Source organism: Manacus vitellinus, unplaced genomic scaffold, assembly GCF_001715985.3.
Source record: "Manacus vitellinus isolate BGI_N305 unplaced genomic scaffold, ASM171598v3 scaffold_50_pilon, whole genome shotgun sequence".
Lineage (NCBI taxonomy): Eukaryota > Metazoa > Chordata > Aves > Passeriformes > Pipridae > Manacus > Manacus vitellinus.
The window spans coordinates 5,207,632-5,233,037 of record NW_021940612.1 but is presented as its reverse complement, the minus strand read 5'-3'; the positions used below and the strand labels follow the sequence as shown (position 1 = coordinate 5,233,037).

Genomic DNA, 25,406 nt, shown 5'->3' with positions numbered 1-25,406 from the left:
AGGAAATAAGTGACCACATTTTTGGGAAAAGTATGTAAGACTCAGTACGCTATGGTCTGGGAGAAAAGTCTTTTGCCCAGTTAACAAAAGTCAAATACAACTAATGAAAATACATCACTGATGTATATGGCTGTAATTTCTCACATGCCTACGACTTGATGAACAATTGCAAAGACACAAATTTTAAATGATGGCTGCACTCATGGATTGAAACATGCAATCAAAATACAAAAGTATTTAGTCAAGATAACAAAATATTTATCTTTATATCCTTATTCAGCCAATAAAATATCTCCAAAGTAAACCACACAGTGAGATCAGGACAATAAGTAAATATAATATGTATATCCCTCCTTGTAATCTCAACTGCATTCATGTTTGGCTTTCACTATCTAAAGTTTTTTTATTTTCAGCATCTGAAGATCTCAACATGAGTGCCCTGTTAAGCCTTGCAATCCCAACTAACAACGAATGCCAGGAACGGCAAGTTCAGCTTGGACAGGTTTTTCATCCCAGTCTGGATTTTACTAAGATTCATCAGTTTTGCCTCTCTGCATTCTGGCTGTTGAGGACATGGTCTCTTTTATAGGCAAATGAGCTGCTTATAAATTTTCAGCTCTGTAAACTTTGGAAGTTAATGGAAAATCCCCAGCCTTAGGGCTTAGCTGGCTAAGAAAACACTACAGCAGCCTTTTTTTTTTTTTTTTTGTAGTCACTCAAATATAAAAGTCTTTCAAAAGAGATGAAAATGCCCATAGTTTGTCTTAGGAGATTCTCCTTCTGTGCACAGGGACCAATTCGATTAATTTTTTACCTTTTCATGTCTGTTGAAAATTACCCCTATTCCTCAAAACTGTAGGAAAGTGTAAGGTGACAGATAAAACCTGAAATAAAGTCAAATGGAGACCATCCACTGCAGGCAGTCTGCTCATTGCACATTGCTATTTTCTAAGGGACACTGTGCGTGCAGATAAGCAGCACCCATAAACAGACAAATCTGCTGCTCTGGGTCAGAGGTCTGGTAGATCCCTGAATAGCAGAGACTTCTTGGTGAATTTTCCTTTTTGATAGCAGCTTTTGTATTACTAGTCTGTCTCGTCCCTGCTCAGCAGTGGGAGCGTCTGCACTCAGTGAAGACACATATGCGCTGGGACCAGGCTCTGCTGTGGGACTGCTTGGGCAAGGATGCCTGAGAAATACGGACCAGGTGATCACAATTCCTTCTTCTGTTAAACCTACCCTGGAAATACAGACAAATACTTCTTTTTTCATATTAAATGACCCATTGCTAGTGATTGGGGAGAAGGTTGTCAACATACTCCAAAATGAAGAGAAACCAGGCTGCCTTGCAGGGTGTGAGTGGCCAGAGACATGAAAAGAACTAGGTATTGAACTACATCCAGCTGCACCCTTCCACAAACAGCCTGGAAGGAGAAATACAACTCAGTGGGTAAATGCCATTCTGCCAACCTGTAATCAGCTTCAGACTTTCCCTAATAGAGGTCAACTGGAAGTACAATAACTATTACATAAACTGCATATTCAGACTCCTATACTTGAAAGAACAGAGTCTTAAACTGTAGAAATATGGATGAAACATTAAGACTACCTCAAGAATATACCTAAATTTCCCATATGAAAGTCACAATCCACACCACATCATCTGAAATGCAATGGTTGAAACATCACTGAAAACATCTTGCCACTAAACCATCTACTGACTAATCAATAAGCCTACCCAAGTACAGTATGCTCTTTTCCAACACTGAAATCAATGAAATTGATAAAATAGAGTGAGTTGCAAGTACAGATTAGCTGGGAAGTGCAAACTGATGTCAGTGCAGCTATTTATCTACCTTAGGGGGCCTGAAACCTTGAGCTCGTAAACATCTCTATTAAAAGGCAAAGATCCAGCCTTCCTTTCACTTGCACCCAAGCAATCACAGTGACTTTGTGGGGTAGGTGTTGGGGTTACTGAGGTAAGGCTCAGAGAACAATTTGATTCTCAGAATCCCAAAACCACCTGCAAGAAGTTTCTTACCCAAGTTCTGCCCTGAGAATCTCAGCCTGGGCACTCCTACTGGTGTTTTATGCCCTCTCCTCATTTTTGGCTTTTCACATTACTCAAAAAACAGCAATGTTATTTACTGACTATATTTCCACCATTAAGCATGGAAATCTAACAGTAATGGACTGATATATTCCAAGTGCCGGGCTGCAAACTAAGTGATGAAGAAAGTCCATAGTCACTCCTTGAGAAAATAGCTTTGTTTCCTCTATTCTGTAGGCTTAGTTGATAATTTTAGCAACTACAAATTCTGTGCAGAGATGTAGAAAACTAATGTTTGAAATACCATGGCATTAATGAAAGTATCAAACATCTTAGGGTCTGTGACAGCTCGTCAGATTAGTGAAGCTAACCACCTAATAAAGGTTAGAATCTATGCCCATAAAATGTTACATTGTCCAGCTGATTTCAGGGGACAAAAATCTTTGCAAGGTTTGCCATCCATGCAAGGTTTCTGGACTTGGTGGTGTCACTTCATTACAAAGTTATGGCTCAATTTTCAACAACACCAACTGGACCTTGTTTGTAATTTCCAGGCAAGAGTTTTGCAGGCTGACACTAACACAGCGCAACCTGGTTTATAATGCCTTATGTGGAAAGAGCATTTCAGCATGTCCAGGCTTCAGACTCTCACACATCTGAAATCAGAGCTGTCACTGTACTGCCAAGTACTGGCAAATGGAAATACCTTCTGATTTCATACAAAAAGGAATCAAGAAATCCAGTACACGTCTCAAATTTCTCTACGCACCTCAGACTATATCCTTTCAAGGTGAAAATATTCAAGATATTGGAGTGGCAGATAAATCCACCAGCCAGCAGCAATGAACAATACATGGCATAAAAAGGAAAAGCCACGAGTACTGGGACAGCATGTCAGACAGACAAGTGCTGAAGAAGCATCAGTGGGTTTGCTGGTGAGAAAGTGGGAAATATTATCCAATCCCAATCGGAAGATGTAGAGTAAGCTTCTACTGTTACGTTATTAATTGAAGGTACAGATGAGCCGTTGTGCTGAAACCTGAGAGAAATACAGTCCTTCTTAGTAATGACTGGAACCCGACCCCTGAAGTCCATAGGTCTTTGGTCTTCATCAAGCTGCTTTTCCCACCTTGAAGGCTGTATCTCAAGAGGAGGAAAGTGTTATAACTTTTAGCCTGATGCTGACTCTTTAGAAGCCATCACTCTTCAGGATTTAGTTATTCAGTAGTGAAAGGATCAGTTTACTGATACAGTGATAGAATTTCAAATGGAATTGATTGTGATGAACTTTTTAATTTTCTTTTAAACCTATACACTTCTAATACTTTGTGATGAAGCTTGAAACACTGCAATCAGAAATGGTTTTCTGTAGATAAGTCAAAATATGCCTTACGCAGACAATATAAAATAAAATAAACTTGCTACTCGCAGCAGATGTATTCCTTCAATTTCTGTGAAAACTGCAATAGTATCTGTGTACAGTTTCACCTAGCTTGGTGTCTCACCACCTTCCACAGACCAACATATGCTGAATACATAAGAAACCTTTTCCAGTGTGTCTATCAGTGATTGTTGTGTTTAATGCTAGTGCAAAATGGAACTTAAACCAGAAGAAATAAACATAAATGTTAACTATCTTGCTGGAGATGAGAAACCAGATGATGTCTGGAGCTGGCATTATTCTAAACAGGAAAAAGGTATGAAAGCTACTTAGCTTAGAGGTTTATAAATACCAGATATACACATTAGGAGGAAGTTGTCAGGTTAAGAAAGGACAAGCACAGTTCTATAATAATAACTGAGAAAGATGTAAAGAGTGCATATGTGAAATTATATCTGGGAAGTCCATTTTTGTCCAAGACAATTTTAATTATGCTTTTTATTGGACAGATGCTCAAAGTAGTAGAAGAAATCTGCTTTGGTTTATACACCGCCACAGTTTACCTGATTCTCTCTGCTAAAGCAAAAAGAACACAAGAAAAATCCCCAAAACGACAAAGACTGGGACCACTGTGGCAATGTGGCAGAATGCAAAGCATCAGTTCCACAAACCTCCCTGGAGCACCACAGTAAAGTCCCAAGATGTCTCCTGCAAGCATTTATAGACCAACTGAACTTCATGTACTGTGATTAATTTCCCTGACACCATGTGGGTTTCATTGCAGCATACAAAACCAAACACAGACTTAACGTATTTTTAGGATCAGAACATACTTAACACAAGTCAGCCGTGATTTAATGTGCCTGTACTTAATGTGCAATTTACTAAATGTGAGAGAATTCTGTATTTTGGTACAGTTTGTGTTTTTCCCCAGAACAGCATGTATGTTGTTTCAACATTAATGCTGAAGTTCAAAACTCCACAGTTACTGACGTTTATTTTAACAATTATAAAGTTGTCTAATGCAGCTGGAAACAGAGGTACAGTAGCCTTATATTTAAAAGCATAGCCTTTTATATAACATTAAAGAGCACTAATGGCATGTTGCCCATTTCTGATTATCTAGCAGCTTCTATTCTTTACATGAATTAATGTTCCAATCAGAATGCATCTGTATAACATTTTCCTGGTGCTGATCAAGTATCACCAATTCAGTGATTTCCTTGCGATCCCACTGCATATGCTAGGCCAGATTATTCAGATTATTATCATTATTATCTGCTGGTAGAAGAGATAATGGGGCATTTCTAATCACAAAATAATGCCACACAAAAAACTATGGTAAGCGTGAACATCAAGGATGTACAATAAAAAGGCAGAGGAAGACCTTGTGTTACAGGAACATGCTTCTGGACTGTGCTTAGTGCAACAATCTAGATGTAGATAAGCATTAATATTCACAAGACAAGTGGATAGTTCAGCATCAGTCCTTGTTTGCAGTGTTAGAAGCTATGCATATGTGTGATGCATGCATGCCCTCATGTGCAGGTCAAGAAGGACTCCTGTAACAGCTTTCAAACTTTGCAAACCTGGAGGCAGAGATTTTTGACCTTGGCAGTAAGCCCCTATACTATAGTTTGTGCTAGGAAGTGATATCATTCAGGGTAGGATACAGACAGGATATAGTGTCCCTTAGTTGCAAGCCCAATGCTCGCTAGCTATACTGAGAATCTCTGGAGTGACTTCTCAGAGAAACAGTTCAGACTTCCAGTGACACTTCAGAAATGTATGTACACTCACACACATACACACACACAAACACACAAAAATAGGAAAAAAAAGGCAGGAGCAACCTTCTCTGAAACACTTAAAGAATTCAGTGTCCTGATGAGAAATAGTAAGCAGTGCAGTTACTATTAATTACAATATCTTTTAGGTATTTTTTCAGTTATGTGCAGTGCTAACTGCTGGTTCAAAAATCAGCGTTTTACATGTTCAGTTCTAAAACCGTTACTAGTTTTGAAAAGTAGCATCTGAATAGGGATACTCTTTTTTTAACACTTCATAGTTAATTATGTTTAACTCTTCATATTTTTTCACATTCCACCTGCTTCTAGCTGAACATGAAAGAATTTGTATGTGACATTTATTGTCCATCATGTAACCTTCTGCTCTAGTTTTAAATATTAAACATCTTTTCTGTCTGCAGGGGTTGAATTATACAATGAAATTAAAAGAATTGAAGTTTTAACCCTTGTCATTCTTGAAACTTTGCAAATACTCAGATTTCAAAGTTGGGTTATGTTAATTGCCAACATGATCAATTTAACTGTAGCACATACGTAACGATACTGACTTTTGCTTCTGACCCAAGATTTATTTTCTCCCAAGAATATACATTCAGTGCACAGGACTGGCTAAAGACCACTGAAATCAATGGAAAGGCTACCAGTGACTTGAAGAAATATGGATTGGGCTTTGAGCATAATACAGCTGACTTAATTGACTCACCACAAGGGCTGAATTTTGCTTAAACAGACGTAAAGCGCTTCATCCCATGTACCTTTAATAAACTCCATACATTTTAACCCCACCCTTCCACTCCCAGGGATTTACAGTATTGTATCATGCTAGTTCTGTTAAGGAGTCACAACACTTGCACAGATAAAATGAATGACTGAAACACATAGAGTTGTTTGTACTTACAAGTGTCTGGCTTGAGCTGACTGTTGGTAATTCCAAAATACTGGGGATTTTCAATGACAGGAATCTTTGTCATCCCAATGATGACTGCATCAGGACCCCCCTCAGAAGAAGATGGAGTGTTACTGCCATTTGAGATGTGGTGGAGGGGACTGGCTGAATCGTCATCATTGCTGATAACTGAAGAAGGACCTAGAGTTAGAAACAAAGATTTTCTTGTAACTCAGCATATGGTATCCTTCCCTTAGACAATTCCTTTATCTTTGTTTTGACCACTTTTATTTTGAAGTTTTGACCAGTTGTCCATGGTCAACAGCTCTCTTTGTGTGCCTTGTTGACCTTACCTCAGAAATTTTATATTCTGGAAGCAGATGGAGAATGGTGCAATGGGAAACAAATTTTTATACTGGCACATCACCTAGACTAAATATGTCAGCGTCCAGCACAGTCTGTCACTGGGAAAGATCTCAAAATTTCTGAACTCATTCTGTCAGTCTCAGAATTAGGCTATAAAATACATGCACTAACTTTTTTACTTTATGCCCTACTTGAAACACACAGCAGTAACAGCACAAATCCAGGGAATGCCTGCCCTACCTGGCAATATAACAAGACAAAAGACACAGAGGAGATGGGCTCATCCTGATGTGAGAAGCTGGTAAATTCTGAAACAAATATGGTTCAGGGTCAAAAAATCTAGGGAACAATTTGCACAGTCACAGAGGTGCAGAGAAGATGGATGCTGAATTGATTAGTGGGAAAGACACATCCCACCACACTGCAAAACTTGGAACCAATGCAGAGAGGCTCATTGAACCCAGAGGAACATCCCACTGGCTCCCCCATCCATATCTGAGTCTAGTCACCTTCCAAAAAGAGGTCTATTGTGAACAGTAATTCAGTGACAGTTTTTATTTTGTTTCCACTCTGTGGTTTGTATTTTTAATGGAAGTACCACTGAGATAATACCTTGTAAATGGATTTTAAAAAATCCTGCTTAGCGCAGTGTTCCACTTCTGTGAGCTGCAGGAACCTTTGAACTAACAGCACGATCAGCACAGACGACATTTGAACTACTGACATTTAAATTCTATGCCATTTAAATGCCATTTCATTTAAACTCCACATCACTTTTTCCTGTTTATATCCAGTACTCAGAGAAAACTAGAAGCACCATTTAGCAGTAATGACATTTTGCCTCATCTCCCGACGGAAGAGCCAGCAGAGATCACACACGTCATATTTCACTTCATTGTCCGTCCATGTTAACTAGGGTTTTGGGGATGACATTCACATCTTCTAATTGTAACATCAAAAGAAGGTGCTAGAAACGGATGGAAAAATTCACCCCCTGGAAGTGTCCATCCTGGAATGGCATCCTTAGACAATAGTTGTGTTTAGCCTGTGGGCAGCAGTGAGAGGTTGAGCAAATGTTCCCCCAAAGAAGGGGGCAGCAGAGAGGACCTTAAGGACAGTAAAAAGCTGTGTTTATTCAGTAACCAGTAACTGGTAACCCCTTGCAACATGTTGCACTCCCAGAATGAGTTTTGGCTGGACAGAAGAACACTGCAGAGTCAAGACAGAGCTGAGTAACTTGCCACATAGGTGGCATCTGTGTCTGCAGGAGAGATGGGGAATGCAGAGAAAGAGAGAGTAAGAATGGGGACCAGCAGCAGGTTCTGTATACACATTACTGAGGACATGAGAGAAGACAGGCAGGATTCACCGCAGCAGACATACAGTTAAGGGATATGATAAGAAAAAGGACGGTCCCAAACACAGCAAAGAAAAGGGAGCTTTAAAGAAACTTCTACTCTTCTGTGGCTGTATTGTTAACAAAATCACTTCATCACTACATGCCATGGCTCACAGGAATAAAGCTTAAATATTCTGGTATGTGACTATTCAACCCTATATTTTGAGACTCAAGCATATTCACACCCCTGTCCTGGTTTCCCTTCTTCTCAGCTGGTTTAATGGTGCATGAGGAAAACGTTCTTGTGGTTTGAAAAAGTACTTCCCCCCAGCTTGAAACATTAGAAGTAATTTTTCAAATACCTTGCACTTCACTGTAAAGTCACTGTTGACAAATGTAAGCAAAGCCTAGATCTCTGCAATTTATCAAGTGAAACCACTAATACTAAGGCTAGTTTTGTTATTACTGATCACCCAGATCCTCAAACGATTGATTCTCCTGGGAAAACTGCCAGGATTAAGAGTTTTTGGTGAAGATTTCTCTAATGAAGGGCAGAGCCTAATAAATTGCGGGAAAGGGTCCCTCGGATGGCACAGAAGATACTTAAATCAGATCACAACAAATTTTTCAGATGCATGAGTGTTGTTTGTAGAAGTATTAGAGTGCAACCCATTTAAAACTGCATTCAATTTTTGGTAGATAACATCCTTGCATCTCTAAGCTTTCTGAATATCAACTTAGTTGCTCCAAAAAAGCAGGCTCACTAATACATACTTTCTTGAGAAAACAAAGACTTTTTATAGAGAAATACTATGAGGGTCGAATCCCTTCTGTCACAGTAAACAGGCAAATTCTCTTGGTTCTGAAACTTAATAGAAAGAAGTCTTGAAGTCCTTTTCAGCCCTGCTGTTATCTGCTGCACAGGGGGAGGCTTTTTTGTTGTTGTTTGCTTCCAGCATACATGCAGTGATGGCAAGGAAAAGTGACCATTAGACATTTCCAGATGTTAAAGTGGGATAATGAATAGGACCTCTGGTCATCGTATAATTTCCACACTACCTCAAGACCCAGTTTTGTGTGGTGAACTATTCTTTCAATCAGTATAAACCACAAAGTGCTGCAGGTGAAAAGTAGACAATTGTTCCATAAATCTATTTGCTCAATTAGGCTAGCTGGTAAAAGCTACTCTTCTGTGTGGTATGAAGCAGGCTCCAAGTACATTCAGCTCTCTGATGTAGGTAAGGAAAACCTGGAAAATTACGTGATTTTCAGAGCAATTCCTGGCACTACAAAACAGTGTAAGAAAAATTCAACTGTAGGAACTTTGTTGCTGCATCACTTTGTGATCCCCCTTACTAATATATTAGCAAGTGAACATCTCATGTAATGGTCTTTCTGAATAGCTGTTTGAGTTAAAAAATCCTATTTCCTGTCTATTTCTTTTCTAATTAAGACAATTCCATCAACAGATGGAAATTTTTATGTATCAGAGGCAGCTGAGCTCGCATTCTTTCCAACTCACCCTTTGCCGGGACTTTTTTTTCAATGTGAGCAAACTTGTACATAGACTTTTATTTGCTGGACTATTACTCATCATAAAGCTACATTTCATTTTTTGAAATCACTAAGCCACGTTACAATTACTGACCAGCACTGCAGCTGGCTATGATATTCAAGAAATGCAAAACCATTTCTGGGATGCAAGATGAGACCATCACCTGTACTGACAAGAAGCTAGAGTTGCACTTTTCTGAACAGGCACTGAGTTCAAAATGAATGGTAATTTCTTAAAGCACCTTGGAGTGTGGTTCCATCCAGATGAAATGTGGTCACTGAATTACTTGTCAAAGGCAGAATGAGTATGGTAATTACACTTAATCACCTGTTACTGCTTCTGTTTTTTATAGAATCTGCTTTTTGTTTTACACCTGATATCTGCAAATTTTAGACAAAATGTCATAGAGGGAGTGAAAATCATGAGTTGTCAGTAGTTATTAGCTATTGCCAATATCTGATTCACAGTCAGGTTGAGCTTTTAAGAAAACTCCAGAGACCTTTTCCACCTTTCAACGTGCTTCCCAGCATCTTTCCTTGATTTCATTTTTAGACAATACTTCTTGAGAAGATAGAATTTGGAGCCAGACAAGAAATGGTAGCCTGCCTTGGAGATGATACAAGCTATACACCGCAGGGATGAGTTTCACCTTTATTTACTGTTAAGCAAAAGACCTCTCCATTCTGCATCACCTAGGCCCAAGAAAAATCCCTTCTGTGTACAAAAAACTGCCATCAGCTTTTTAAAAAAGTGGTGACGTGTAAGAAAACCAGTTCTATTTGAAACTGATGAGCTATAATAAAACCAAAATACCTCTAACAACTAGGTGGGGCATTATCCTCAGCACATAATATGGGGACAGGCAGAAACAGCAAACTTCTCTTACTGCATATTCCATAGAGAACTGGAGACAGTCAAACATTACTGTGGTTGGGGTGTGGTTTACCTTTAACAGTGTCAGCACTCTTGTCTGAAATATAACTCGCTTCTGTGCTACCTCTTGAACAGCGCATGTTTGCACTGTCCCTGATCTTGGTGGTACCAACAAATGTGGGTTTTCTTACATTAAGAAATAAAATTTATGTAAGCTATTTTCAAGGTGTGCTGCTATTTCTGGACAAAAGAAGGAGATTTATGATTATTATATACAGCCTTTCATGATAGAAAAGGCTAAAAAAATTAGGATTGTTCAACCTGGAGAAGAATAGACTTCAGGGTGATGTAGTTGTGGCCTTCCAGTAGCTGAAGGGAGCCTACCAAGAAAGATGGAGTGAAACTATTTACAAAAGCACATAGAGGCAGGAAAAGAGGGAATGGCTTCAAACAGAAAGACAATGGAATTAAATTAGATACTAGGAAGAAATTTTTTACTGTGGGGGGTGGTAAGGCACTGGAACAGGTTACAGAGTGAAGTTGTGGACGCCCCATCCTTGGAAGTGTTCAAAGCTGGGTTGGATGTGGCTGTGAGCAACCTGATCTAGTGAAAGGCGTCCCTGACCATGGCAAGGGAGTTGGAACTAGATGTACTTTAAGGTCTGTTCCAACCCAAGCCATTCTGTGATTATATTCTATGATTCATGATACTTGTATCACCATCAGAGTTAATGCAGTTTTAACATGCATGCTATGAAGACCTATCTACCCTGTTATTTGTTGGGACTAAGTTTGCTTTGCAATTTCAGACTTTGGCTAATATTTAGGTAGTTGGTTGCAGCAACAGATCTGACTACTGTCTACCACTGGAATAACGCACATGACCTTCCTGTTATGAGACACGAGAATGTTATATTAATCATTGTGTCAGAACAACTCAGGTGTGTATGTGGGAGGGGGGAAGGACAAGTTGAATCTCACGGAGGTGAGGTCATGCCTTGTCCCACATGCCCCTTAAGACTCCTGGGGTGACCCTGGAGCAATTGTCAGTCAAAGGCCGCCCAGAAGCACGGTCTACACCACATCCTGGAGTCCCTAACCCAACCTTAGATTGTCTCACATCATGGGAGCACCACTCTTCACCTCACCCCAGAGCCCCTGAGTGGCCAGTGGGCTGGAAGACCACAGACCGTCTGCCAGAGCACATAAAAACAGATATGTGACGTCCACATGTTTGAACCCACCATTTCTAGACTCCTGTAGCTGGATCTACACTAGATCTAGGAATGGTAGCTATATGTCTCCTTTTATCTCTCTTTCTTTTCTTCTTTTTCTTCTACTCTCTTTTCTTAATATTTTAGGTAGTTGGATACTGGATAGGTTAGTTTTGCTAAGTTGTATGTGTTAGTACGTGGTAAGTCAATGTTTTGTGGAACGCTTTGTTCTGGTTGTATATTACCTTTTAAACTTTTGCCGAGAACTCTTATTTTTTCTAAAGTTTACCAGTAAAGTCCCTCCTGAGAAAATGTATGTAGCATTTCTCCTCTGCACTCTCTCTTAAGGTGTTAAAAGAACCAAAGGCTTTTCTAATAATCCAGAGGGCAGATATGGTTGGAGTCTTGCATATTTTTAAAGTAAAACTCTGTTGGTTGAGCTCATAGCTCTGAGACTTGGAGTCTTATATTTGTGTATCAAAGCACAGAAAGAGTCTCAAAGTGAATAATTCTCATCTAAGCAGGTTCTGGGAAAAAATAAAAAAGGGGGGTGCTCAAATGCAGAATCAGAAAGAACGTATGGGTTTTGGTTGCACCTCGCATGATCTTGCAGGCACATATACTCAGACTTTTGCTTAGATGATCACAAACAAGAAGTGTGTCCATCTACTTCTCCCTTCACCTGCTGCGTCAAAGTTGTAAGCAGTCTACTTTGCATGTTTGTACTCCAAGCTCTAACAAGATGTCTTGGAGGCTACAATATCCTGCATCCTCTTCACAACACACTGCTGTGCAATACACGTCACTTCAATTATCCCTGAAGTCACTACTAATAGCTTAGGTACACTGGAAAGCAAACCGATTTTAGCTGTGTGGTTGGACTGTGATTTATAAGGATGCATCTACTTAGTCAAGTGTTACAAAGCAGATTATATAAAGAGCAATGTTCATTGAGTTGATTTTGTGCTGTGATGCCTTAATAAACATAGTTCCTTCCACAAAAAATTATGTTGACTGCTAGGGTTATTTTTCAATGGACCATGGCTCTGACTTCCACTGCAAACAGGGACCAGTCTGTGCTGAGGCATGGTAACAGCACATCACCAAGTTAAAAGCAGGACAGTGAATGCATGCCACATCAGTCAGTACCACCTCTGCCAAATTTCCAGGCCATACTGAGTCTTCTCTCTTTTTCCTTTTGGGAGGGGTATGGTTTTTCACTAGTTAAATACATTGTTCTGAAAAGCAATTACACAAATTTCTCTTCCCATGAGATTTCCTTATTTGCTGTAGATTTTAAGTTATTCTTTTCCACATCATCAAAAGGTAAGTTTTGTGCTGCAGCAAGAGCAGATATTCAATTTCTCCTGTTATCAAGGTAGGATTCAACTTTCTTACCAGAACAGTCATCATTTTAGCTTTACTCTAAAATTATGATCTTATCTTTTATTCTCTCTGGAAGACAAGTAATCAGTCACAGCTTGGCACACTTTTATTTGACTAAGGTGCTATAAGTTTTACTTTGCATATTCCTTTGTATTCCTAAGTTATACAAGGAATACAATGTGCAATTCTATTAGACTGGATAAGAAAGTCAGCAAAGTAGAAAGCCATGCAATTATAGAAACATTATTTTATATTATTGCTCTCTTAAAATGCTGCATGCCGAATACAGGGAATTGAATTAAAAGGCATAAATAGAACACAAGAAAAAAACCCCAAAGATGGTTGAATAAGCTTTCAAAGAGAAACCAGTTTAGACTCACTTTGCTTGGTAGAACTGTTCAAAGTCAGATTGTTCTGCAAATCTAGAGAGGGTTTATTAAAATTATGGTTTTGCTTTGTAGCTGTTGATACTTTTAATGAGGGAAACTCAAGGCATGGCACTCTCATGTTCTGTCAGCAGTTCAGTTGTGTGGAGCAATAACATATCTTGCCTCTCCCCATTTTCCAACTGACCCTTTCTGTCTCATATCCCCATCCCTGCCAGCTATCCAGAAAACAGCCGTTAGTTTTAAGCATGAGTGAAGTAACCTCTATACTCACTGTCACATTTAGTTCAAAATTAATAAGGGGGTTAATCCTCCTTTGTGGTGAAGAAAACGCAAGATCACCCTTAACAACTTTATGCCCAAGTCCATCCTGCTGAAGGATACTTTTCTTCACAGCTCAAAGAGTGCATGTCCTTCTATCCCGGAACAGCATTAGACATTAAGTCTCTGACTCAGAAAACTGAGACTTGCCAGGCTTAGGCGTTTAGTGGATAAATCATTTCACATCTTCTGACAGGTATCATCAATCTGTTTAACTGATTTGCACCCACCAGTGCTTGTTTAAGCTTGTTCCCTATTGCTTCTTGATATATGAGATGAGAAAAACTTCTTGACACTGCCCAAGAAGTTCAGTTCCCATCCAAGATGATGCTCCCAGGAAGTCAGGGGAACCGGAACAGAGAGCAGGAGAACATCTTCACACCCAGCAGACAAATGCCTCTGTTACCCATCAGCATGCACTTCTAACATTCTCTAAATAACTGAAGTAAGGGGGCTTCTTGAAGGTCTCTTGAAGGAATAAGTAGCGCAAAATCAAGGTTTAAACTCAAGAAGCAGCCCTTAGGAGTCTGTTCACTTACAACTAAAGTGGAATATTTGTTTGAAAATCATGATGAAATCACACCAATTCAATGTAATGTTTGATTTGGGTGATTAGGGATAAAAGGTGGTTTGCTCTGTCATTGAATAGCTTTCATACACAGCAAGTAAACTACAGTGTTGGATTGCCTTCATTCCCACATAGAATAATTTAAGTAATGCATACCTTTGAGTCTAATGAAACAACAGGTATGTTATTCAGCTTTACAGTACCAAATTTTCAGTGTTGCTAGGTGTCAAGATGCCTTTTCCCCTAAATCACACACTCCTCTTGCAGGATAATTTATTTCAAATGCCGAGCTCCTCTAGAGAGGAACACACAATCTGGGTAATTTCCACTGACATGACTGTGCACAGATTTTAGCCACTCAGTATTTCATCAGGGCTTTTTTGTTGTGGCTTTGAATCTAAGAGCCACAGCTGCATATTTTTTTGCTTTGGTTTTATTCTGGTGTGTGACTGAAAGAAGCCCAGTCAGTTCCTTTCAGCTGCCTTTCTCCTCACAACCTCATCTACTCCCCTGTATGCACGTATTCCTGCATCCCTTCACACACAAGCCTAGAGCAATTGTTTCTGCAAGGGAGGACTCCCTAGGATAGGCTGGGGGACTCCTTTATAATGCAAGTCACTCGCTGAAAGTCATGCAACCTATGGGGTGCAGGGCCAAAGACACAGGTGTCTTGGTCTGGGACAGACTGGTACGACAGTTCACCCAAGAAACCTCCTTTGCAGCACTGCAAAGCCCTGTAAGTAACAAGAATGCAGTCTCTAACACATTCTGGATTGGCTAGTACTGTCTGTACAGGATGAAAGGTCCGCAACCCCCTCTGCCCTGGCTTCATTCCAGTGCCAGCTCTCCCCAGGGATGCCATCAGCAAAACCTCAGCCTGCTTCACAAAGGTTGCCAATTTCTTTCTCCTTTTAGCCAGAATGGGAGGTACTTGTGTAACAGATCTCACAACTGCAATCTGGCATAATCTTCAAATTCTTAAGTACCAAACCCAATAAATCCTCAGAGATTGTCTTCAATGTGGTATTCCCAATTTGGAGGCAGAAGAGCAGAAGGCTCTTTGGCTCACTGATTCACCCAAGACTGCAGGTGGGATCTCTGTCAAAGTCTTGATCAGAACCTGAGATGAACTGGTAGCCCCAACTGTTGAACCATGAAGCCCTTTGTGACTCACAGCCCTCCTTCAGTTGTAGGATAAATTGTGGCTATACAGTTGTCCACTGCTTTGGACATGTTGGCAGTATCTGCAGCTCAAATGAAACAGAGACCTGAGACAAAAATCTAGCCAGGATGTGGTATATTAATCAATAAGAATACATCAGCTAGAGAAGTAAGGATACAAGGCGGCAGAAAATGTTAAAGAATGAAAAAAATGTATCTATTTTTAATATAGATCATAAAGACCATTAATTATAATCACCTGCAGGTTTGGGTATCTTGGAAATGTGGGTAAAATTACAATCCTTCAAAAATACTACAGTGAAAAATCACCACAATATTAAAAAAGATCAGCTGGAATGCACTTGTTGGCATTGAGCAAAAAATAGTAATTCACCTGAAATTAAACCCTTGTTGCCTTTCATTTAATTTAAAATTATTTAATTAACATTTGCTTCCCTCCAGACTTCTCATAAATAATCTAAGTGTTAGCATTCCCATTCCTAGGGCTGGGAATGAGGTCCTCTCTTGTTTAGAAGATAAATACAAAGTGTACAGAAACGACACAGGTTTCCCCATGCTGCTTTGGCAGTCAGTCTTTACCTGAGAGAACAAAGCTATTTGGAGTAGTTAACTTGAATAATTTTCCAAATTCTGTTTAGTTAGATATGGTTAGGTTATACGGCAGATATGCTAGATTGTAGAGAAAAGCTCCCTGATTTTAAACTTGTATTTGCTTTTGTGCCTTTTTTTCATTTAAAAAACCAAACAAACAAAAAACATTAGTAATGACACTATTTCATTTTTTTCAAAGCCTGATTATTTCTTGGAAGTACAGAGATACTATAGCCCTCTTCCATTCAAGCAAATCAGCTGAAAACATGATACGGAAAAAGGTAGACATACTCAGAGACTGATGAAAAACTGAAGATCTAGGATTTCTTTTATCTTAAACCAAGGTCTGAGGAGGTACACAAAAACAGGCCTTCCAATGCATGGGGACATTTTTTATTGCATGCCTATGCTGGACAGAAATGAAAAGTTCCATTGCAAAAGTACATCAAAAAAGACTGAGGTAAAATGTTGGGAAGACATCCTCAGGCATTGGAATTGCTCATAGAAGACTCAGAAACCTCCATTTCTGGAGATCTTGAAGCAACATAAGGAAAAAGTCTGTTGAAAAAAATACAGGTATAGTTCATACAGGCTTAGGATAGGGTCCCCTTTCAGCTTTAAACTTCCATAATGACAAAAAGGCAGACCTTGAGTGATCTTATGGGAAACACTCAAATGCTGATTTATGCCTATTCAAAACTGAAGGAAGCCCAGAGTTCAACAAATACACAACATATCTCAATGGATTACATATATTTCAATGCATTAGAAGATCACTTTTCCAGCCTGCAGAACAAAGACAGGTTTAGTTGGCTGAGAAGAACACCAGTGCTGTACTAATGTGGGTTATTCTACTAGAACACACATTATTTAATAGCAATCTTTACATACAATTTATTTCAGTGAGGGTTTCCCCCTTTATTAACAGCTTTCATTAGTGGAAGTGTTAACTACATGACATTATAACACAGAGTCTTGTATAATTTCTTACTTTTTGTCAGTACAAGATTATCATAGGCCCCCAAAGTTGCATAAGTTATGAAGTCAACATTATACTGAAATATACCTCTCAACTTGTTCTCAACAAGCATAACAGCTTCCAATTAATTTTTCATTTACGACCACATCAGCTAACTTTAAACCTGACAATCTACAAAGAAGCAAAACTAAATGATTACACAAAATCTACCCAAACATCATGCTCAGATTGTAAACAACATCTGCAGAAGTCTGGTTTTGCTGTTTACCAGATGATCTTGTAGCCCAACTAAAGGTTTTTTGAACTTGCACTGACTTGGACTGCCTCCTCTTCATCTCCAAACACTTCCTATCCCGGAAAACAGGTTTTAAAAACAAAATTCAAATACTCACCTACACCTGAAGAGGAGAGTATAGGAAGATGGTGAACTAACACTCCACCGTCTATTTCTTGTCAAGTAATTCACTCTCTTCTCAGGTGAATAGGTTTTGTGTACTTATGACTCAAATTTTGCATGTGCTGGGGAGGTATTATCTGGCCTTGGAAGAGGGTGGCTGGAAGGTCAGGAGAATTCAGCACAGAACACAGGCTGTCCAAAACCAGCCCTCAGTGAGCACAAAGCAAAAGGGAGCTTACTTTCCTTCCTGAACATTAATACCTGACATTTTATTCCAATTATATATTAGATTACTCAGCAACAGTGAAACTGATTCCTTTTATGTCTCTTCCACAGCAGCCCTTTCAGTGCTTTTTCTACAGAACCTGTCCCAGGCCTTTAAATACAGATCATAACCCATGCTCAGAAAAACCTTTCTAGCCAACAAGAGACTGGCCAAAATCTTCTGGGAAGAATTTTGATGCTCAGCAATCATGTATCACTAAAAATGCCTGTGATATTCACAGGAAGTCTCTGTCTGCCATGTTCTCCAAAATGGAATAGTCTTACCAATGGACCCATTCTAGTGCTTGGTTGTTCTGTGCACCTCTAAGAAATCATAAGGAAAAGAAAAGAAAAACAATCATCTTCCATTGTTACAGACTTCTGGATTATGGTCAATTAGATCTTTGAGGACACTGTTCATGAAATAGTTCACCTCTTTCATAACAGGGAAGGAGCTTCACAGACTGGAGGAACATCCCTGCTAATACAGTTTCAGATCAAAGATGCAGAAATTGCCTCCAAACAACACCCTTCTTTCCCCAGGTACAACTCCTAAGGCAGCGACACCTTACATACTCGAAATCCTCTTCAAATGCAGTGGAGCAAGTGACATTCACGGATAGAAAGGCAACGTGTCAAATTTCTGTCCCAGCAGCATCACTCCCAAGCTATAGGATTAGCTGCACAAATTGACTGACTTGCCTCTGTATGCTAAACCTCAACTGCCATTTACAGACACCTCCTCCTCCCTGCCACATGATGCCTCATCTGCTGGAGATTCCTCCTGTCACATCTTCCCTTCAATTTCAAGCAGCTTTCTGGAAATTGCTGCTATGGCAAGCAGAAAAATGCTGCATACTCGAAGCTATTTGCAACATATCAGCTAGTTTGCTATCCCAAAAGTGGTCATGCTACAAGCTAAACTCTGGTAGTTTTGCTCCAGCAGATTTCAGATTTGAAAACGGATGCATTAAGTGTGAAACTGGTGACAAAACTGGTCATGATACCACAATGAGGTTTCGCTAAAATACTGAAAGCACCACTGCTTCTACTCTGCACAGCTCTGCGTAAAGCAGTGTTTCTCTTTTTTTGGGATGCTGCACATAATATTTTTATAAATTATTTCTACTGCTTCTACTACTTCTGAATATTTTCCCTTAGCATTACCATTTTTCTGATGGGCCTCCTCTACTTATTTACTCACTTCTTTTTTCATGGAAAGTTTTGCCTCTCTCTTCTTAACTGATTTTCTCTTGACCACCTGGCTCATCTATCCCCTCTTTTTCTAAGAACCGCAGCCTCCTGTGATGTTGTAAATTTTATGTTAGGATTAAATAGCATTTGTACTTGTTAAACTCAAGTATTTTAGGATGACATTCATTTATTCTCAGTCTAGCTTCCTCTTTTATCAAAAATTCAGTCATGGCTGTTTCTTAGCAACAGATTTATCAGAACAGATTTGCATGAAAATCAAATTCTCTCAAAAAGGAACTGCTGAAGGAAGCTGATAGCATAGCCTTATTCCTGACCACCATTAAAAGCAAATGCTAAAAAGCAAAAGAAAAGGGGTTTGTAATTTCATAAGAAATTTAATGAACACATGTACAGCACTAGCACCAATTGAAGTAGATGACCTTATAAACTTTCCTAACTAATTCATCTCTGAACTGATCTGCAAAAATAATCTTGCCTTAAGACACTGAAAGGAAAAAACAAAAACAAAACAGCAAACCATGCACAGCCACAATCCTCTTGCACTGGACTAGATTAAAAATTGGCATCTGCAATGGTCACACACAATGGACCAAACTGCAAAAGGCAGTCATGCACTTCCTATGTGCAACAAAAACGTGCACCCTCACTTCAACCACAACAATATTAGATAACCAAGAAATGGACTTCAGTGCAGGACCATAATAAGTATATTTCATTCTCTGGTGTCACCACATCTATAATATAATTTCAGTACACTGCAGGTTCCTAATTTTCAGTCTTTAGAAAGAATGTGAATTTAGAAAGAATTTAGAATGAAAGAATTCACATTCACCCAAAGGTATTTTTCTACACCTTACTTCTCCGTGCCATATAAGGTTTTCCTTTCTTTTACTTTTTCCTTAATCCAAAATAATGTGCTAAGCTCCAACCAGATAGTTCATCAAAAATGTAGACAAAAGCAATTCAGGAATAGGGTGAAAGAGTCAACCCAAATATGCAAGCATGAAATCCTACAAGCAGATAAAGTGAAATAGCAATACCAAGAGTCTAATTCCCTTCAACTTAATATCAACCAGGAGTAAGTTACTATATTGACAATGGTTCAAAATCCCTATGAATGACAGTGGAATCAGGAATGCTGTCTTTTTATTAAGAATGATGACAGCCTTTTTGGCAAATACAGTCTCCTGTTGCTGTGGCATTTACTTGTGACACTTAGTTATATTACTGAAAGGTAGCATTTATAATATATGGCTGCATATGAATTATGTTAGGAATGGGTTAAAGTAATTTATCTGTATTACTACCAAGAGGCAATGACAAAAAGGTAATTGCCCATATTTGTACCACTACATTATAGAGAATGACAGTTTTATGTCTTCATAATGTTTAACCAAAAATCTATAAAATCCATTTCTCTTTCTTGTTGAGAAATTAATATAGGACCAAAACCTCAAATTCAAACTCTGGTCATGCTCAGACAAAACTCCCACTGAAGTCAGTGGGAGTTTTGCCATGGAGAGGATTAAAGATGGTATGATTTGCTCCATGCTATCAGACATGTAAAAGCTACGGATCTAGATTTTCATTACAATGCTGCTGGTATTATTAAAATTAGCAAGATTTTGGTCTTTCACTTTCCAGGCACACAGTTGTGTGGGCTTGCAGAGGAAGGAGAGAGGCAAGGCAGACGAGTGAGCTTGAAGGAGGGTGCTTAATGCTGGGCTGGGAGCCAGCAGAAATGCATCCCTCCTGCCGTATCTCCCTTCCCTTCTCCTCTTTAAGGCCCAACAAAGAGGCAGGAAAGAGCAAGGAAGCAAGCCTGGGTGCTTGGCAAAACAGCACTAGCTGGATGGAGGGCATCAAGCTCATTATCACAAAAAAATACTGAAGCCATCCACTATCTGTGCTATTCCAGCACTAGGAGCACGCCTAGGCACATACCCCTTTGGGAGGTTCTAGGCTGGACCCTGTGCCACAGAGATATGACACATCTAAAGGGAGATGGCAGGAAGCAGTCAACACATAACAGTTTCGCTGAGCTTCTGCCAGGGGTGACCAGACCACACCTGTAACTAGAGGAGCCTGCTATCCCTAGGGGGTTACCTGGCTCTGCAGGGAAGGGACATTGCACTTTCTTGGGGTTCTCAGATTTTGCCAGCAGCTCCATCCACTTGGTCATGTTACCTTAAATGGATACAGAAACTCTTAAAAAAAAAAGTAGAGTCTTCATCAACTGAGTGTTTGGAACGGTTTTGTTCTCCAGTACAGTTTCCAGAGACATTAGAATTTGGTTTGTTAAAACAGTAACAACTTTTCGTATGTTATCAACAAATTTCTTCATGTTTTCATGATGTGGTAGCAGAACCAAAGGAACAAAGATATGACAACCTGAAACAGCTAAGTTTTCTAACCAGCCTACAAAAATGAAGCAAAAAGTAAGTCCTGATATACTCACCCATTTAAATTTTTATAAGAAAATAACAGTAACATCTCACTACAGATGTCATTTCTTAAATGAAACCTCATTTTTAAGAGTATGATTACAACAGATTACTGACCTTTAGTCTCGCTAGCAATGCCATCTGGCACCAATTTACTTTCAAACTGCCAAGCAATTATTGCTAAAAAATTAACTAAAAAAAATTTCACACTTAAGGATATTTTTTTAAATTCTTAATGAAAAAAATATATGGTTAGGGACCATTGTTCCTTACAGAATAAAGATCAATACAGTACTAATGATTCAAATACCAGCACAGAGACACTGGAGTCCTGAATTTAAAATAAGATAGTCCTATTGAATTAAACTCATTGATCTGGGTTCTAAAGCAAGTTTCAAAGTATGTTCACACAAAAATTAATTCACGACTAGTAGTAAAAAAATGAGATTCCTTTATTCACTGTGTTAGTAACACATGATTAAAACTGCAATATATAGCACTATTTTACACATACATAATGTCTTCAAAGGCCATTTTGTAGAAAAAATGAAACTGCAGATAAATACAGATCTTATGTGATATCTGGCTATTATGGATTAAACATCACAAAAACCTTACAGTTTTGGAGTTAAAATTGCATTACTTCCCTTTTTATGTCAAATGTCTGGCAGGACCTAAGATGGATGTCTACTCCTTCAAAATGTTAACAGACAGTGAAATGCAAGCTTTAAAATCTACCATTCCCAAACAGTAGGAGTAGTAGTACTTACAAATGAGAAGTATTTAAATTAGTCTCTTAGCTGATGTGAATTGGTTAAAGGATCTGACTCATACTTTTCTCCAATCCTACTGATTTTGAGTTCCTCATGGTTTTGCATCCCATGCAGATACATTCACTGCTGGACAGATTGATCTGTTAGCATTTTACAGCTACACAGCACAAACAGAAATGCAATGCAAGGAAAGACACGGGAGAATCATGCTGCACAAGCTGTGCACTTGCAATGTGTAGGCAGCAATGGTAAAATGTTTCAGGATGCTAAAGAAAGCAGTTACACATTACATAAAACAATTCAATGTGGTACACTAGCAGACTTCCTTAGAATCCTGAAGCAGATAACATAATTCAAATAAGAGAAAGATGCACTCCAGGTAGGACCACACAAACACACACTAGTTCTCCCATCCATAAATGCAGGGATGACAAAAATCCCAGATGAATAAACATCCCCGATTTGTTTTACAGGGGAATACAGAACTGTGCTCTATCTGAAGTCAGAGCCGGGGTTCTATTGCAACCAGACAAGCATCAGCACAGACCCTTTGCAACCTGAAACATGCAGACGGAAATCCTCATGAATGCTGAGAGTTAAAATTACAATGATATTCTGTATTAAACAAATAAATCTCACAGTAGCCTGACTTATGGCACCCAAAGTAAGACCTGCATGCCTCCAAAGGGAAAAAACCATTTTTTTGGAATTCCCACTCCCCTCCTAGAGACAATCAAACCCTTTGTGCTTTGATTGATCACACAGTAATTAAGTCTCTGCCATCAATTTTCAGCCTCTCTGCTTCATCTGCCAAAGGCTGCCCTTTCCTGGTATAAGTAGCTGTCCCCTGGCAATCACTGATCAAACTGCTATCATGTGGGCCATCTACATATCACTAGTGGTTACAGTTGCACTCACCATGGGCAAAGTTCAGACCAGAACCCAGGAGCAAAGCATGTTGGAGCCTTGCCATTGGAAACAACTGACTCCAGAGGCCACACCATAACCTCCTAATGACAGGTAACAACTTCACCTGTGTCCCAGGGTAGTTGAGTTCAACAGCAACAGGTTATATATACATTTGGATTCCAACAAAGTGTGAAGTAGCAGCAGGCAATGGAAACCTGGCATCCTCTTTAGAAAGAAAAAGCAGTTATGATAAATCTTTGCCTTCCTCTTGAAGAGGCGCAGGGCCCTTTATGCCTTTTTTTTTTGAGACAATGATGAAGTATGATAAAGTGTGATTCTTTACCTGGAAAGAGACTGCCAACTCCCAAGGGAAAAACAAAACCTACATATGGGAAAAGGTAACCTGTTGTATCACACAACAAGTAGAAAGCTGGTCTCCGCATGTTCTGCCTCAAAAACTGTGCCTCAGACGCCTGGATAAAGGAAATGCTCAGGCAAATCGCAATGAACTTTCCATGATTTTGATTTATAATCTCGTAAGCAAACAAATACAGAGTTGGTGATTTGGGTAGTTTTTAAAGAACACTGCATGTATTTAAAAATTATAGAACTAAGCAATTAGTAATAACAGAGAGCTGTGTGGCAGAAACCTTCACAAGACCCATCAGAGACTGAGATATTTGTCAATGGGCTACTTGCTACCCAGAAGACAGACTTCACCAGGCAGACAGTTACATTACTACATAAAGGTAGTACCTCAGACTGCCAAAAAATTACTTTTGGCTTATAAAACTGAGACAAACTGACTTGCTAGGTCATCTTATCACCTGACATTAATGGAAAAGTCAATGTGCGGGGCTTACCATGAGAAAGACAACACTGATATTCTTTCACGCTTGACTTTTATCTCATATTTAAGGCAACATACACAGTTTTGAATCTGAATGCAAATGGAAGTATTATGTAAATGTTTTTGTCTACAAAGTATAGACTTATTAAGATCTCACATGTTGTTCTAATTTTGATAGTTATTCTGCACAGGTATATACAGCCCTTGGATTTTTCCTGGATTTTTAAGACATGAAGTGTCTTAAAAGTGAAGGAACTTCTTATGACTATGCATTAATTGTATAGTAGAAAGTGCACCAGGAATCTCTGACATGGCTAGCTGTATTGACCTTCACCCTGGGACCATCTGGGGATGAAAAGTATGAGCTAAGTATAAGCTATGACCTCAGCATCATGCTAGGTCTCATAAGTAAGCATTAAAATTGATTGCATGGCATGCATCTTTAGAAAAAGAAAGCAGAATTCTGGTTTAGGCAGCAGGGTCTATGCTGGGACATCTGCTAGTGTAAAGACACTACAAACACAGCATGGGCTGAGAAACAAAATGAAAGAAACACTACCCAGCTCTCAGACAAAGGTTTGTATAGAACCAATCGTTTTCTTGGATCTTGTTCCCTGAGGCAGGGATGACGCATCCCTTCCTGAGGAATCATTGACTTCGGTGCTCTAATTTTGCTAAAACTGTTCCAGGGGAAAATATGGTGACTCGTCAGTGGATCGTGCCAGTCATGAAGGAACACCCAATTGTCCATCTGGAGTTTCACCACTTTCTGGTTTCTGACTCTAATCCCTAATACCAGCTATAAGGAGTTATTGAGGAATGTGATCCGTAGTGTCATTGGTATGTGGTTCCCAACAAAAACTTCCATATTTTCCTTCTACATATCAGCTATCCTGGGAATGTGTCATGGCTAGAACAGCCAGTTGAATACTTTGCTCTTTCTGAATGTGAAAATAGCACAGCACTTTTATGTGGCAAGAATAAATGCATGTATGAAAGATACTGTCACATTGAGATTCTAACTTATCCGAGACACTATTTGGGATTTTACTGATTACAGACGCAATGTATTAGGGAACTAGATCTAAAGTTTGCTACAACGAAAACTGCAGAAATCATGGCATCACAAAATGGCATAGTGGAAATAAACCATGAATTTGAAAACTACAGTAGAAAAGCAAATTGCATAAATACGACAACAAAGTGGTTTTAAAATTAGTTCTTCAATTACCAGAGTAAGAACTCCAATCCAAATTAATTTTCATCTGTCTTTCAAACCCACCTTTCTATTCTCTTCACTGACACTTGTTTTAGAAAACTGCACAGTGTATTTGCTTTTAACAGGTAAAACACACTGCCAAAAGGTCTTTCAATACAATTATCTATAAATTAAAACACAGTATCTTGTGACTTTTTTCAACCATTCTCATGGAACTGCAATATACAAAGAACTGCTTATTATGTGCTCTGCATTTTTCATTTAGAGCCTGATTACTAACATAATAGAGGGAGAAACATCAATTACTCAACCTGAAAGGTGATCTTTAAATTCACTTTACCTTTAAAATAGTAACAGAATTATAAACTAATCTATGAAATTAACTTTTTATTCTTTAAGTATTTTAATGACGAAATTAGACAGAAATTACAATTTCTCAGGATACAAATA

General features: G+C 39.0%; 1 protein-coding gene across 3 annotated transcripts in view; it reads right to left on the bottom strand.

Annotated features, from left to right (window-relative positions):
* The window catches only part of NTRK2 (neurotrophic receptor tyrosine kinase 2), a 203,468-nt gene that overhangs the window by 80,397 nt on the left and 97,665 nt on the right, over nucleotides 1-25,406 (bottom strand). For all 3 annotated transcript variants that reach the window (XM_018080932.3, XM_008934200.4, XM_018080933.3), the window contains one exon: nucleotides 6,138-6,326. In XM_018080932.3, coding sequence (XP_017936421.1) covers nucleotides 6,138-6,326 — 189 coding nt within the window. The remainder of the gene's footprint in view (nucleotides 1-6,137; nucleotides 6,327-25,406) is intronic.